The 17,335-nt window shown below is 39.6% G+C and overlaps 1 protein-coding gene across 1 annotated transcript; it reads left to right on the top strand.

Annotated features, from left to right (window-relative positions):
* The first annotated feature begins 3,642 nt into the window (after positions 1–3,642).
* Positions 3,643–4,391, top strand: Ferd3l (Fer3 like bHLH transcription factor). The gene has a single exon (XM_050122298.1). It carries the CDS (start codon positions 3,727–3,729, stop codon positions 4,231–4,233), a length of 507 nt encoding a protein of 168 aa, XP_049978255.1. The 5' UTR covers positions 3,643–3,726; the 3' UTR covers positions 4,234–4,391.
* The last annotated feature ends 12,944 nt before the right edge of the window (positions 4,392–17,335 follow it).

Genomic DNA, 17,335 nt, shown 5'->3' with positions numbered 1-17,335 from the left:
ATATCTAGAAAATATTAAATATAATGAAGATGTAAGTATAAACCACATAAAATGTAACTAGGAAGATACATAGATGTCCCTACCTACAAATAAGCCTTGGCCATAGCGAAATGGAACTGAAATTGTAGAAAGAGAGCACCAAACTCTTCTCCATGACAGCTGGGGAAACAGCTTCTAGAACGTTCTTTTGGGATGATGACCGAGGGTTACCTTTATCCTACTTCTTCTCCACTGACCAGGTGACCATCACTAGAAATACAAGGGACGAGAAAGAGGGAGAAGACTTAACAGTTTGAAAAGTCGATATTTACCTTGATCCTTGGAGATTTTCTCTTTAATCTACCTTTCTTTACTTACCATTTTAAAAGTCCTCTAGCCCCCTTTGCGAATTATTGTTTAAGGAGTTTGGTTGCTTGAATTTAGCTTTGACTGAATTTACGAAAATAGTCAAAATAAACTGTTTACTGGGAGTGTTCCATAGAGATATGCCGGGTGCACACACACAGCAAACTCATTCTCAGGCTGACTCCCGAAGGAGTCTGAGCAAAGCCTCTAGCAATCCCCATATAGATTTTTAAAAAATTCAATATACTTCAAGAACCCAGAGGAGCGCAGACTGGTAAATTTAGATTCCTTTCAGCAGCAGTTAGGATGTTTTAGTTAATTTTTTAATTATTATTAACATTGAGGTCTTGAAATAAAAGAGAAATACTCTTTCAATGGGATGAACTATTTTAAATCAATCAGCTTTTTATTAATTCACTGACTGCTGTGTAGATGTACTGTTGGTCACGCAGCCACAAAGCCTGTAAATGTATTTCAAAGTAATCAGGAAAAGCCCACTGTGTTTATTTGTGCACTTTACAGTAGAGAGAACATAATCAGTCATTATGACAGATTCCTATGTTTTAAACATTAATTATGTCTGCATGATTAGAGTCCCATAAAGGTTTCACTTGAGACTGTATTGATAAAGTAAAAAATATTTAAAACTGTTGTCTTAAATATATATATTTATATATAATATATATATATATAATATATATTTATATATATATATAATAAAGACTTGGCTTTCTAAATCTCTTGTGCTTTAATACTAGTGTTAGATGTTATATGATTTTTGAAATATTCTCTTGACTAAAAATTTTAATGAAAAAAGTTGTCTTCTTGGAATTGCATCACAGCTTTGGATCTCTGTTTCATTAAATTTTTATCATATTTCTTCTCACTGAACTGAGTAGACTGTTTCTGCTGTGGGACTGACTAATTCTTATATGATTACTGTAAGAAAACCCATAGATGATAAAAGATCAATCACAAATATTTAATAACATGTTAAGTAAAACAGAGATCAGAAGAATATCAATGTCAGTACAAAGCTGATATCTCTCATCTACTGATTTCATAACCATTGTTGGTATTGCTATGCCTTCTCCTCCTCCTTCTAGCTCTCACTATGTACCTGAGGATGGTCTTGAACTTCCAGTCCTTCTGCCTTGCCCTCACATGTGCGAGTACTACAGCTTCGCACCCCACATCCAGTCTATGTGGTGCTGGCAATCAAGCCCAGGGATTCCTGCAGACTACAGAAGCTCTTCAGCAACTGAGATACACACTTTGTCCTGATTTTTTTCATCCATTCTTTAATAAAATAGAAACAAACCAAGTGGGCAACCATAACAAAAATCCCTTTCCCTTTAGCATGTCTCGGGGAAACATAGAATTCTTAGCAGAATTATCACAACGTCGGTAAGGGAATGACATGTAAATTCAAACAGGAGAAAAGGGAAACCTATTAAAGAAGGACACTTTGAAGTAGACCCTAGATCTGGGGATCAAAACAAACAAAAAGAATTCAAGAGGATGCTGCAATTTTAAAAAGTATTTCAACTGATACTTAAGAGCATAAAACTTGGAAATACTGATAATATAATTATATAATATAATATATAAAACTTGGAAATATAATATATAAAACTTGGAAATATATAATATATATGCTAACATTTAAACCACACTAAACATGTTATCTCTTTAAAAATTTCTTTGTAGTAGAAACTAAAAAATCTTTTTCTTTTAATATTGCTTTTGCCTATAACCACTCCGCTATGCGCACTAGGAACCCTTACTTTGGTTACATAATAACCACCCTGCTATGCGCACTAGGAACCCTTGCATTGGTCACCTGCTGGAAGGTAAAGAGAGAGGTAGGAAATAGGGGGTTCTGGGAGCTGTCCAATGTACCGAGCGCTTCCCACCAAAAAGAATCTTTGTCTTCTCCCTGAAATCAAGAAGTCTCCGCTTAGATATTTGGCGCTTGCTGTTTCTTGTGACCTATCTATCTTTGAAGTTGTTCTTCAGCGTGTTGTTTGCCTCTGTGTGCTTTTACAGACCTCAACCTTGCTTGGTTAACTACAGCCATCAGTAAACAACAACAAAAAACCCGGAAAATAGAATTTCTGTGTGAAGATTTGGGATATACAAAAATCAGTAAAATTTCATTCTTAATGTATCAAATTTACAATCTCTTGCGATTTTGTGGCTAGCCTCCGACTTTCCCTTAAGAAGAATTCAATAAGGTATAATTCTGCCTAACTGCGGCGTGCAAACGGGATGGGGGGGGGGGGGTAGCACAGATCAAAGTGTTGGATTTTTCTTTGTTCAAGAACAAATACTAGACTGGCAATTTAAAAGTTCGAAGACCGACTCCTCTACAGAGGGTGAGAGTTTCTCTGGATTATTGAAGCTAAATCGTGTTTTTGAAAAGAGACTTCTGGGTTCGGGGAGGAAGGGGGGGTGGGGATACCACGTGAGCGCGGAGCTGCTTTGTCCCCTAAGGAGTAATCATACAGTATATACATACAGCAAATGTTCCGAGTCTCCATTTTTTTTAATTTCATTATCACCATAACCTTTTCCCTCAAACACAGCCCTCCACTGTAGAGAATAAGGCCAGGGACAGTAAAGTCAAGTATCACAATTGTCAGGCGGATTGTGTCCAAGCCGACTTCAGAAGTCTGGGTCTGTAACCAGGCAGTGAGTTGTTTGCGATGCCCTAGAAGCAGAGAAAACACTGGTTCCAACAGAGACACTGGGGAATGCGCCCGGGCCCCCTGGTCATGCTTACTTAAGCTAATGGGAGGTCTTGCCTTTCACCAGCCGCTGCACTGGGATACCAGACAAACAGCTCCCCTCGACCCCTGGCTGGAAGGGCCCCTCTTCTGGACATCATTAAAAGCGCAAGCACTTGTTTCGTATCCATTGGCAAATGGCGGCAAGATTCAGGGCTCCTACCCTGGAGCCAAGGAGAAGCCACTGCAGTGGAAAGATTTGGGCTTTGAAGATCCGAACCGAAATTAAAGACCTACACGGAATAAGGAACCAAGAGAACCTTGGTTGGATACAGGGGTGAGACCAGACACAAAAAAAGCACAGCAGGTAAAAACTGGGGGTTGCTGCCAAGAAGGAACTGCCCTGCGTGGTACTGCAGAGGAAAAATTCTTAGAACCCGAAAGCCTGTTGCCTTGAGCCTTCTATGAGTGATCAAGCTTGTCATCTTCTATCAGTCTCCAGAAAAGCGTCTTTGCCCCAGCCTTCCCTCTCCCTGCGAATAATCCTTTCGGCTTAATGTCTCCCCGTGTTTGGTGAAGATGCACCTGAAGAGTCAAGGCCATTAAGAAGCCCCATCCGCCGCAGGAAAACCAATGGCACAGTCAATGAGCGATGGCCACCTATCCTGAGAGCTGCCTGGACGCTACCATGCTGAACTTCGTCGCAGATCTCTCTTTGGCCTCTCCTAGACATCCACTCCTCTGCGACTTCCCACCTGGGGTCCCTTTTGGGGACGGAACACTGGGGTTCAGAGAGAGAAGACCCAGGAGGCTGTTGCAATTTGAGGAAACAGACCAGGAGGAAGAGGGGGGCGAAGTGGTCTATGTGGACCGGGAGGAGGAGGAAGAGGAGGGAGAGGAACGCGAGAGAGTAGCATCCTTGCTGGGCCGCCCCAAAAGGAAAAGGGTCATCACCTACGCTCAGCGCCAGGCGGCCAACATTCGCGAGAGGAAGAGGATGTTCAACCTAAACGAGGCTTTCGACCAGCTGCGCAGGAAAGTGCCCACCTTCGCTTACGAGAAGAGACTGTCTAGGATTGAGACCCTCCGCTTGGCCATTGTCTACATTTCCTTCATGACGGAGCTCCTGCAGAGCAGCGAGAAAAAGGAGGTCCGCTAAGCATGGACGGGAGGGCCGAGGAGGACCGCCACTGCCCTGCTTGCCCCTTTCTCGGAGGGGAGCATTTGAAAGGCAGAGGGACCGCTGGTCTTCTGGGCCTGAGTTTGAGATGGTAAAACCCGCACTCGTGGCGGATCGCGCACTAAAGGGTTTCATAGGGTTGCGCTGGGCAAGTTGGGGTTCCCCGCGGTCAAGGCACTAGGGTTTCTGCGTGGAGCGGGCGGCCTTTTCTGAGCTTCCCTAGAGATTCCGCTGCCTTGCTCCTTTCAAAAGCAGAAATAATAAAAATAGAACTTATTCTCACGTACGATTCGTTGCTGCCCCATCGCCATCTCAAGTAGGGGCTTTGCTGTGGCCAGTGCGGGTGAGTTCACCTAAAGCCCAGACAGAGTGAGCAGCCCCCTGCTACTTTCTCTGGGTACTGAAAGCTTTGCTGGGGCTCGGGCCCCCTCAGACTATTTAGGGGGAGGGAGTGGGCAAAGAGGATGAGCGTAAAGTAGGGGGTAGGGGGTAAGGTCACCAGACCAACTCACAAAATGCAACCTCTGAGAAGGATCGCTCTCCCTCCCTCATCGTGGCCCCCTACCCCGGGTGCTGTAACCCCAATCTTCCTGACAGGCGGATCCCTTCTTGTCACGAGGTAGACTGCCTCAGAGTTAAACGCAGCCTATTCAGTGAAAACTACCATTCTGGGGCGGGAGGTGGGGGTGGGGGAGGATTCCTCCGGTCCCACACTCTCAGGGGGCCTCGGGATTAGCACTTCCAACTGTTTCCAAGGGAAAGAGCTGCTATCTCTTAAGGAGACAGGTAACCCTGCGCGCCTAAAACACAGACTTAAATCCTGGATAGGAAAAGTTTCTTTCCGTCTTCAGCCACCTAGGGACTATTGGGAAGGCAAACAACCAAAAGGAGAGATGCGTTTTAATGTTTTGAAAACGCCTGCAGGTGGAAACTGAAACCGGTTTGTTCTGGGAGGCCACCTTCCCAATCCTCTGTTCCTGCATTTCTTCCTCCTGAATGACCTGGAAGCACCTGAATCTGGGCGTCAGTGAGGAAAGGAACGGGGCTGGAGCACTTGATTGTCAACCCATTCACTCCAATGATAAATCCCAAAGAAGAAATGCCTGGTTTTGCCCATCAGTTATACACTAGCTAACCCAAGTCCTAGCGAGCTTGCGCAGCGCAATCTTCTGTCATCCCCCAATACTAACAACATGAGAGTATTAGACAAGCTCTTTCTAAAAGACTGCAAAATGTAAATTTAAAAACTTAAACATGAAACGAACATTTAAATAAGCCCCCACTGCTAATGCTACTAGAATCTCCAATCTGGTGCCTTCTGTTCTCTTATTTCCTATGCAGTTAGAAAGTCAATATATGTAACAAATTTGGAAAATTTTCGAACATTAATTTTTCTGTTAGAATTATGGAATGGGCACTTCATCCACTTTAAATACTAGAGGGGATTTGCATTACTGTGTATTACTGCCTTGCCAATGTATTCCAGCATACTCTCCTTCCTTTACAGATGGCTAGCTCAGCACTTTCTCCTTTTTTTTTTCATAGACGGTTACATTGCAAACAGTGTTTGTGTCAACGTTTCTCTGTTATAATCACTTTGTGTTAGACACTTACAGTTCCTATGGCACACAAGTGGACTGAATTCCTCCCCAGACGCTGCCAGTTTGCATTCCCTTTCAGCTACACTGCAGGAGCACCTCCTGTCAGCAACCAGAACATTCCTCCTTCCACAAGGGAGCTTGTCTTTCTTTGAATCGTACATTTAATTCTCTTCTATTCCCATGATGGTTATATATGCATCTTATACCTTTCTGGGGTTGGTATTAAGACTCAAGTATTTTTGAGCACTTACATAAACTAAAGCACAAAGCCACACAAAGCTACAAAATGTCATGTGCCAACTGCACTCATGTTACATTTGAGATGGATACTGGTATCATTGGGAGTTATATGACAGAAGTCAGTCTTGAAATGTGTTCCGTTCCTGTTGCTCTATGAATAGGATGGGAAATAGTCTGACAGACGATACAGGTCAGTAAATTATAACGATGTCAATATTATTCTACTTTAGTGAATAATAATTGCTTCATTGTTCTATTTTCATTTTATTTCAATGCACTCCATATTTTTTAGTTGAATATACTCGAAAAGTTATCTTCTGGGAATTCAAGAGTGCTTGGATTAAGCTTGAAAGACAAGAAATACAGACATGGACATTAATTCACATTTAGAATTATGTCTCATTGCATCTTTCCAGGGATAATGGAGAGGTGCCATGACTTCTGAGTGCCCAGTCTGTCTCCTGAGACTGAGTTAGAAACCCTGTAAAAGTCCGAAAATAGATTATGTAAATGTAGCATTAATGTGTGGCTAATAACATTGACACTATATTATGAAATATAATTTACTAAATAGGAGTAAATCTCTTTGGACACAGCATAGCGTACTTTGTGTATTTAAATGTAGTTAAGAGTTATTCATGCTTAAATCTTTTAAAACCTTTCCTTCTGCTCCTTTTGCTGGGACTAGGTAAGATCTGCAATACCATTTTAAATATGTCTTCCCCTCAGGGTGTTTTCTACCTCTGCCATGTGAATGCCAGAATAAACTGAAAAGAGAAAATGTATAAATATCTAAGCCAAATACTAATAAAACCAGGGAGGGTGGTTTTTCTAATGATCTAGAACCTTTATTAAAATGAGCTGAGTCAAAAGACTGAGGGTGTAGCTCAGTGGTAGAGTCCTTGCCTGGAGTATACCAGGCCACAGGCCGTGGGTTCAATCCCCAGCATGTCTAAAATGGACTGAGTCTTAAAAACGACTTTATATCACATTTATAAAGTAATGTTCTTAGCTCCTCTTTGTCATGTTTTCATTACCAAGGCTGGTATATGCTGTATTTTATTTCATATGTGAATGGATAATAGCTAGTTGTTTCTATATGGTATTGCTCATATGATCTACTGGGTCAATAAATACCCACACTACCCAATTATTTATTTGTTTAATCAAATGTTTGCCTTTTACAGATCAGGTGGATGGGTTCAAAATTGAAGAGTCTATAGAATATCTCTTCACTCAGGTCCTTCTGAGAAACAAATAACAGTTCAATATATATATATATATATATATATATATATATATATATTATGAGGCTGGAGAGATGGTGACTAACACTGCCTGTTTTTCAGAAAGTCTGGTTCTATTCATTTCCAGGACCCACAGGGTGGTTCACAGCTGTAGGTCCAGTTCCAGGGCACCTGACAAGTCTTCTGGTCTCTGAGGACACTGTATGCATGGGATACACAGACATACATTCAGCCAGAACATCCAGGCACATGAAGTAATACATTAAATAAATAGAGATAAAACTCTACAAGTGTTGAATAAGTAGAAGAAAATACAGAGTTCAAAATTTTACATGCTGTTGGAAAAATATTTTTAATTCTGGAGAGAAAATACCCTATGCAGTCTAGCAGCCTTCAGCATCCCTGATCTCAGTGACTGTAGTGGTCAACCATCATGTTTGATCATTTTTGCAAGGCCAACATTCTCTGCTACGCTCGTAGCCAACACATGCTGTTCCTACATGGAATTTCTCTTCAGGAGTAAATGGTCCCAATGAACGTCTACATGAAAAGCTAGTTCTCATTATTACTGAAAGAATTACAGCCACCATTACTTAAACTGTTATATCTTACAAGTACTTTTGCTCTTTGTAGATTTCAACATGTCCCCCCAGGCAATGTCTTTTAAAGCATTTTCATAACCACCAAACTAATGATATAACTTAAACCCTTGTAATGACCATAGACTGAGAAATTGAATTATTTAATCCTAATACCAAATCATCCTTAGGAATAAGACAAAATTATTCATAGCCCAACATTAAAACCTATGTGCCACCATGTTTGACTCTAAATATCTAAATATCTAATATCTTATTTTAGTTTTTTCTGTGTATAATCTATACAGCCAATGTACATTCAACAAAAACTACCTTAGTATGTCAAAATTACTTTATTTTTTATTATCTACATTAACATCAATGCAATATCATAGGACCTTGGGTTTTAATAACTTCTACCACCTTAAAAGGGCCTAATGGTGTTAGTTCTAAAATGTTACAATAATTGGTTTTTGAATTTTAAAGTTATTTGATCATTTTGAGTCTAAATATCGTTTTAGATGTTGCTTGGAGGCAATTTATCCATACACCCTCTACAGACTGAAAACTGACTTCTGGTTTCGAGCTCAGTTCTCCAGGAATATCAGGTTACTCTTAGTATTCAGACATGCAGACCATAAAAAGATCTAGATGAAATCATATTTGAAAGACATAATTAAGCCTTCCAAGAAAAGTAAAAATAATCAAGAGGCTTTCCCACCAACAGAGGAATGCTTAGCCTGATCAGCCTTCCTGTTCACTACACAACTCAAAGGCAGATTCTGGCAAAATTAGCACTGAAAATCAAACCACATATCCAGCTATTGTGCACAGCCTTGCATGAACGTTCAATTAAGACCCTTGCATTGGTGCCTAGTATCACATGTGTCAGCGTTTCCATTATGAAAAGTAGTTTATAGAAAGTTTATAATGAAGTTCTAAAAATACTGAGATTCAATTTAACATGCAAAGTTTTAAGACACCTTTCCTAATTCTCGACAGATCTTCAAGAGGAACTTCCAAGTCACGAAGCCAGAGTTACATTACACATACCTTGCTCCAAAATGTACCTACATTTTAAAATGCACTCAAAAATATGAATTAGATCTCACTATTTTATTTTTACCAAATAGAGGTAACGGAGCCTTATTAAATGTTAAGTGCTCCACAAACAGTTTGCAGCAGGGACTATTTCGTTAAATAATATTTGTTCTGATTCTTTTAGAAAAGTGATTTTTTTCTATATATCTGTAGCTTGGCTCACGTTTCTTGAACTTTGCCAGTAATTTAAGGGAATTCAGACCCAAGTCTGGACAGCACCATCTCTTCCTGTGCATGCTGGGTTTAAGAAATGGCTACAGAACAGGAGTCAGCAGTTCTGACCATTTTGTTTTGACTTTGGGGTTTCTCTGAATCTGAGCTGGAAGGGAACGAAGCAGGGCAAAGTGGCAAGGATAAAATAGCAGAGGGATGGAAAAGCTTCAAGTTCTACAGATGAAAGCCTAGAAATTTCCACAACAGTCTAACTGACACCCAGTTTTTCACTCTGTGCCCGTGACACAGCCCTTAAGAGAAAGGAGAAAATACAAAGAGTGCAGTTGGGCATCTAAGTAACACTTACAGTTGATGTTTAGTTAGACCCTCTCCTCAATTTAGCAAAAGGCAATTAATCTTAGAGTTGGTGAAGCCAAAATTTGACAGATGTGGCATGATGGAAATGAACCTGATAAAAACATCTCGTGTCTGATTAGTGTGATGTTTTTTCAAAGGCACCATCCACATGCCTTCTCTCAATAAACCCCCACAGCTGGGTTTCCACAAGGCCTAAGGTCTCTCGATCAATCTGAACAATGATTGTACCATCCTGAATATTCCTTCCACTCCTCACTGAAAAGAGCAGGATACTAGAACTTCTAAGAACCAAAAAAAAACAGAACAACCACAGACATAAAAACAAAAAAGCTGATGGCTATGTAGGGGCCCACGTTACTTTGAAAGACATGGCTGTCATAGATCAAAAGCACCTTCACGTGTTCTCTGGATGATAAATTATACAAAAGGCTGGTATGGTCTGGCTCCCTCAAGGGCCACGTTTTACAACCTTCTATTTAGGGCTCAGCGAAGGAGATTTCCACCTGCAACCAACAAATGTAAATGACCTCAATGCAGCTGCGATGGACAGGGTTTTCCTTTTTTATGATTTCCAGTCTTCAAAAGGGAGAAATTCCTATGAGGATATGGAAATGGATCAAACGACTAGGAAAGAACGGGAGTCAGGAATCAGGTAAACGTGTCGGAGTACATCGATGAATCCGTGCTGTTATCTAAGGTAACACTGGGACTTCTTCCAACAGCACTAAAACCCTAATCTTTATTTGTGATGGGTCCTAATGTATATTTTGAGTTAGGTGATCATATTAAATCTCATAGTGTTTGGGTAATGCATGTTCTAAACACTGTGTTGAATTCTTTATATAACTATTTAAAGGCCACAGAATCATCTTAGGATGCAGATAGGATTGTTTATTGAATATTAAAGGAAATGTAGAATAAAGGAGCTTGTTTTCCTAGTTCAATCATATATCAAAAAGCAAAGTTAAGATTTCAAAGATTAAGAAAATGAAAGATTCCAAAATGTATGGAAGTATTTATAAAATATACAAATAATACTAGTAAAAAAAAAGATTTCAAAGATTTCAGTGCCCAGATCACAGGGAGAGAGTTAATGGGGAAAGGGTGGATTATCTTTATACTGAAGCAGAGCAGCTAGGGCAGAAATGATATTCTTCTTTTATGTATTCCTGGAAACCTACAGTTACTTCAAAATTGAAAATTTCAAAACTTTAATTATGAACTCTATTATCCTTTGACCTTGTAGCTGCAATAAAATGTAAATGCCCAATTTTAAGAATTAATTCACAAATACCTGGAACAAGTTTTTGTTTTCTATCATTCTTCTGTTTCGTGAATGTGAGCTGTTACTTTGCCACATTTAGTATGAACCCTGAAGTAGACACTGGGCCATCCTTCCATCCTGACCTCGCTTGTACAGCAAAGCACAGAGTGTCTGTTTCTGCCTTCTTTGGTCTGAGAAGATTGGCTTGTTGCAGACACATTCCGAAGTACAGAGTCATAGCATCCTGGTCCTTAGCTCTACCCTCTTGTTCTATATAAACACAACATTGTCTAAAGAAAGGCAAGAGATAGTCCAAAGAATTTACTGCTTGGGTCATATGAAGAAGATATTTAGTCAATAGTGCTATTACTGTAAGTGTTGAGTGTGTATTGATGATGATTCAGACTCTGAGCCTGTGAGAACACATATTTAAAAAAATATAGACTGCCCTGCTTTTCTGAGATGAAGTAAGAATTATGTAAATAGGATAGAATTGAATTAAGCTGTTAATAAGATGACATTTTAAGTGTAGAAACTTTGATGCAGTGCTCGAGACATGAAATCATGGAAAACCGCTGTAAACACTCCTAAAATTATCTCTAAGATTAGTATACAGGAGGGATTTAATGTGAAAAAATAAACCATCCATGCATCACAGGAACACGGCAGCTCAGTTGGTGACACCTTGGGGAAGTGGTACTGCTAAAGACCATCGCGGAGGATGGACTTTTCCAGTGCCAGGTCCTATGTGTCCCTGTTCTAGACTGATACTGAAGTCTCAGAGTGCAGCCCACTCCACTCAGTCCAGGGAACAGGGGCAGGGTGGCTATGCTTGGTTTTAGGTTTCTGATATGTTGAAACGGCACCGTCCACCTCTCTTAGAATGGACCGAGGATTCCCAGGTCAGAGACCTCTCTTGGAGCATCCACAAGGGAACATGGGTCCCAGGCCACATCCCTTGGGCATCCTGTGTCACATCTGCCATTTAGAATATTTTTGCTTCTCAGGCCTGATCTTGTGCTCATTCGCATAGGCGTTTTGCATCTGGACACGAGCGCATTTACATATTTCTGAAAAGCAGACAATGCTTGGATTCTTTGGCTTGGGTTTCTTTTGCAAGCTGAGTAACAGCCTTTCTGTTTATTTTAAATGAGATTAACCTTAACTTAAAAATAATCTCCCAACATTTAAAAAGGGGAAACTATTTTTAGATGTAGTGTTTTATATAAAAATTTGTCTAGAAAGAAGAATTCTTTAAGTATCCTCTTCCTTCAAAAATCTTTGATTCATCCTCATGTGTCTCATTTGAAGGCTGACGATAAATGGCTTTCTGAAATATGTTAATATTTTCTCAACAGAGAAAATATCCCCAATTTCAGATATCTTTATGATGGATTCATAATTTGGGCTAAGGACTTGTTGTGGCTCTCCTTAACAGGCACGTGGCAAGCAGTGGCTTTGTCCACTGACGACTTTATTGAATATGCTTCATCATCCCTTTCATCAATGTTCATTTATGTGATCTCACCAAAGCCCATCAAAATTGGAGCTTAGAAGCTCATGTGTGTGTGTGTGCGCGCGCGCGTGTGTATCACATATATATGATACCGCCTTGCTTCAGAACAGCAGAACCACAAATTAACTCTCATACTCTTTATTATTATACTACACTTCATCAAACATGGTGAATTGCTACGAAAGCTAACATGAACAACGGAAAAATGCCCCCGACACAAAAGCGTTACACAACAAAACAACAAAACCCTCTGTAAACTGCATCCATATGAATATTAGCATCATATCTCAGTCCAAACCTCAGGGACTTTACCCTGAGCGCTCTCAGGTTTCTGCTTATTAATTCAAACCCATGATCCATTGTATGATTTACACATGTTAGCATGCATATATCCAAACACATTTCCACCAGAATACCTTCACATATACTTCAGAATGTATTGTGCTTATGCAAATATTTTTATTCCTAACTAAAACTTCTTTTAAAAAATTGGTTTTCCTTCCTTTTCCACTGCATTTTGGTAACTCCTGTCTGTTTTATTGCTGGTATATTTTTCTTGGAACTTAAACTATGTTAATGATTATTATTGAAGGTTTCCATCTGTTTCACAGAGTGGTTTTTAAGGCAGTGCCCTCATCTTTGCATATATTTAAAACAGGTACAGGAACGCTGAAGTTCTTCCCTAAACTCTGGCCCCACACAAGTGTATCCGCCTGAATACAGTTACTAAGACCGGCAGCTCAGACAGTGGTAGAAAAGAAGGCGTCTGGAATAGCAATTCGGGAAACCTACAGAACACTCATTGATTAGATGAGGGTCACTGGCTCAATGAGAAAAACAGAATTTTCCCTGGGAGAACAGCTCCTTCCTCTTGAAGAGGTTCAAGAGCTGCTGCAATTCAGGCAATTTCCATGTCAAGAAAGGGGTTTGAAAGGATTCGTGAACACTTTCTGAGCCTTGGCTCTGATCAGGAAGATAGAAGCAGAATTTAACAATATGATAAAATTTTGTGGATTTTACAGAATTCTGTTAAATTTCACTTGAAAAAACTGAGCCTATGGAATTCAGACAATGAATGTCTCGAGATTGGATTATAAAACATGCAATTCAGTATTGTTTACAATAAAATGGGAAAATAGCATAGATGTCTAAATTGTGAGATCTTCTTTAAAACTGATACAATCCTTAAAAGTATAAATATATAACAATTTGTTCTATAGATGGTATTAGTAAGTAATAATAAAATATTCTATAATTGTAAAACATGGCTTTATTCCAGTTTCAGCTAGGATATTATGCATGTGTTCACACATATATTTATAAATATACTGGGGGGATATTATCTTGTGCCCATTTGCATTCATGTGTTTGCGCTAATGCTTTTGTAACTAGCAAAACCCTAACACAAGCTGTGAGCAGAATCCTTAGTCTGAAGAACAGAACCGAGAATTCACGGTTTTCAATTCTAAAACTTTTAATGCAGTGTTTAGAATTCTGAGATAATGGATTCTGCAATATTTCTCTGTGGTCACTGAGAAAGAGACAGCCCTCCTGCATTCGAGAGCCACTCTGACCGCTGCACACCACTGTCCTTACAAGGACATCCATGATCTTATTTCCAACAACCTAGCTTAGCTTCACAGATTTTTACAACTATCTTATGTGAAAGAAAACTGTATTTTTTGGACAAAGAATAATTTCATTTTCAAATTTTCCTTCAGTAAAATCTATGTGCTAATGCTTCACCCCCATAAACACTGCTGAAAATTGGAAGATAAGGATTAGATTCAGTATTAAACAAGTGTTTGCATTTTTTAAGATAAGTACTTATCAATATGCCTTTCAGTTCCAATGATACTGAAATGGAACATATAGCTAAATTGTGAAGGGAATTCCTTTTAAAACAAAACTGAGTTCGTCCACTACTTAAATACACACACACACAAGCACAGACACATAGTCAAAAATAACTCTCAATAATCTATACTGATATTGAGTCATTTATTAGCCAAGAACGTACTTACCATTTCAAATGACTCCATATTTTTAAATAATCCTCCATGCTCGGTTCCTATTAGACCCAAGGAAGCTACAGTGAGCGGGAAGCAGGAACAGTTCAGGGGAAAGTGGGTAACACTCAACATTTATTTTTTTAAAAGGATGTGCTAGTATTTGGAAATACAAGCTCCCAAAGTTTTACATATTCATATTCACTTTTTATGTGCATATTTTCTTTCATATAATTTACATATTAATCTTTTGAAAACTTTGCCATATACCAAAAGCCAAAAAATACCCACACGTTTCTAATGTAATTTATAAATATTTAAAATGTGCGCTGCTTTTTAATAAGTTTTATTGTTTTTAACACGTGACATTTTATCCCCATTAGCAGGAACAGATGTCTAATGCATTAAAGAGGAAAATCCTGCACACGTGTTGAAATGGTGGACTTTACCAAGAGGAAAGGCATGTGCTTTGATTTATATTAGTCGAAATCTAGATACTGTACTTGGTGCTATTTCAGGAAATGAAAAGGTGAGGAAACAGTTATATACCAGTTAGAGCAAAAGTCTCCATAGAAACCAAAGTCTAAGCATGAGCCACTTGAACAAAATTAATGCCTAGAATATGGTCATATTAACCCCATGAGAGCTAATTCCAACAAAACAAAACCTGCTCATTGATAAATGCAAATCACATAATATTTATAATTTTTTTTGGTTTTCCACAAATTATAAAGCTAAACACTTATTGGAGATTACAAACATTTAGGAAAACTTCTCAGTGAGACTTCACTTTTTTCACTACTGATTAACAGAAGCACAAAGTGCAGATTGAAAAATAATGTGGGGCGATGAATATAACTCAGTGGTAGAGCCTTGTCTCTCATACATGAGACCCTGATTTCAATCGCAACATTATAATAAATGAATAAGTAAGTAAACAAGCAAAAACTTAGCAAAAGACAGCAATACAACCAAGTTTGTTGCTTTGGATGGTTTTATGCCGCATAAACCACCTTCTCTTCTGCTGACTACTCATGGTATTGCTGGGAACTTACTGCAGCTTCCCATATGCACAGGCAGAGATAGATCCCAAGTCATGGGATAGCTCCCACCATGCACAGTGCAGAGATAGAGCCCCAAGTCATGGGATAGCAATTATGTCCCTGGACAACTCTAAAGACTAATGTCTGAGTTATGTCATTCAAATCTCCCAGATATTCTGAGAAGAAAATTAACACTTTACATCACCGATAAGCAAACAACTTCCAATTAGTAAAGAAGAGCTTAAGGAGTTGTGAAGCCAGACTTTTACAAGGCTGTCTCCTTTTCTAGAGGAAACCTTGACAAAGACTCCATGTTCACTCCATGGTCAGGTTTACACTCAATCCTTATGAAGACGGTGGTGGAGTCATTGTTCCGAAGGCCTGGCTGAAGAGCTATCACGAGTCCAAAGCACAAGATCCTTTGTAAAACTGCTGTCAGTTCCTTTGTATCATCTTTCAAAGAGAGTATTTGATTCATCTTATGTGGTGTAGAATGCATAGTATATTTTCCCTGTCTCGTTCTGCTCACTAGTATTGCTCCATGTTCATACAGTGAGAAAAAACAAAAGGGATATTGACTTAGAAGCCTCAAAAAGGTGAGAGAGAGAGAGAGAGAGAGAGAGAGAGAGAGAGAGAGAGAGAGAGAAAGAGACATACAGGCATCTTACTGCCTCACCTGGTATTATAATGAGATTCTGGGTGTCCGTACTTTCTTTCAGGTGATGCATCTCATTAAAGTCCCTACTTCATAATTAAGCAAAATGTACCCTGTCAGCTAAAGACCCTATTTCAGATACTTATTATATTCATGATGCTTAAGCATTAGAAAGAGAGGGAATAAATGACCCTTTGTTCAGTTCTCAGCCTGTGCTTCCATCCAGACCTACCCTACCACCATATCAAGGATCCTATACTTCTGTCCTGCTGGTCACACTTACTCCCAGGACTTTTTTGCCTCCCACCCCACCTTATTAGCCTGTTCTTGAACAAGATTAAAATCAGGTTGAGATGGATTCTCAAAGTAAAATTTAAGATGGAAATAAGGAAAATTCTTTTTTTTTTTTGAGTTGTTAGCAACTTTATATTTTTTATTTTATCCAATAAATTTTTTTAAATTTATTTATTTATTTATTTATTAAAGATTTCTGTCTCTTCCCCCCCTCCGCCTCCCCTTTCCCTCCCCCTCCCCCAATCAAGTCCCCCTCCCTCATCAGCCCAAAGAGCAATCAGGGTTCNGTCTAGTAAGGTGAGCATCCAAACTGCCTAGGCTCCCACAAAGCCAATAGGTGCAGTAGGATCAAAAACCCATTGCCATTGTTCTTGAGGTCTCAGTAGTCTTCATTGTCCGCTATGTTCAGCGAGACCAGTTTTAACCCAGGCTTTTTCAGACCCAGGCCAGCTGGCCTTGGTGAGTTCCCGATAGAACATCCCCATTGTCTCAGTGTGTGGGTGCACCCCTCGAAGGAAAATTCTTATGTAAAGGCATTTGCAAGCTGGGCGGTAATGGAGCACACCTTTAATCCCAGCACTGGGGAGGCAGAGACAAGCGGATCTCTGTGAATTCAAGGTCAGCCTGGTCTACAAGTGCTAGTTCCAGGACAGGCTCCAAAGCTACAGAGAAACCCTGTTTCAAAAAACAAAAACAACAACAAGAAAAGACATTTGCTTTGTCATCTCAACACAAGCAGAACACAATTTGTGGGTTAAAACACTGGTTCATGGTCATGGTCAATGCTTTTACAAGAAAAACTTACTAAATTATATTGTCACCGCCAGGTATCAAATCCAGAGGTGCTAAGGGCCCTGGGCAGGAGAGTGCTGCGGATGGACCCAGGGAATCCCTGAGACTGACAGGAAGGGGTCTGCAGAAGGGAAGCCTCTCACGGGGGTCGTAATTAACTTATGAGCAAATGGATCAAGTCTCACAAATGAAAACATCCCAGGCTTATTG

Source organism: Alexandromys fortis, unplaced genomic scaffold, assembly GCF_014885135.2.
Source record: "Alexandromys fortis isolate MF-2015 unplaced genomic scaffold, M_Fortis_MF-2015_v1.1 scaffold_201, whole genome shotgun sequence".
NCBI lineage: Eukaryota > Metazoa > Chordata > Mammalia > Rodentia > Cricetidae > Alexandromys > Alexandromys fortis.
This window is presented reverse-complemented; position numbering and strand designations above follow the sequence as displayed.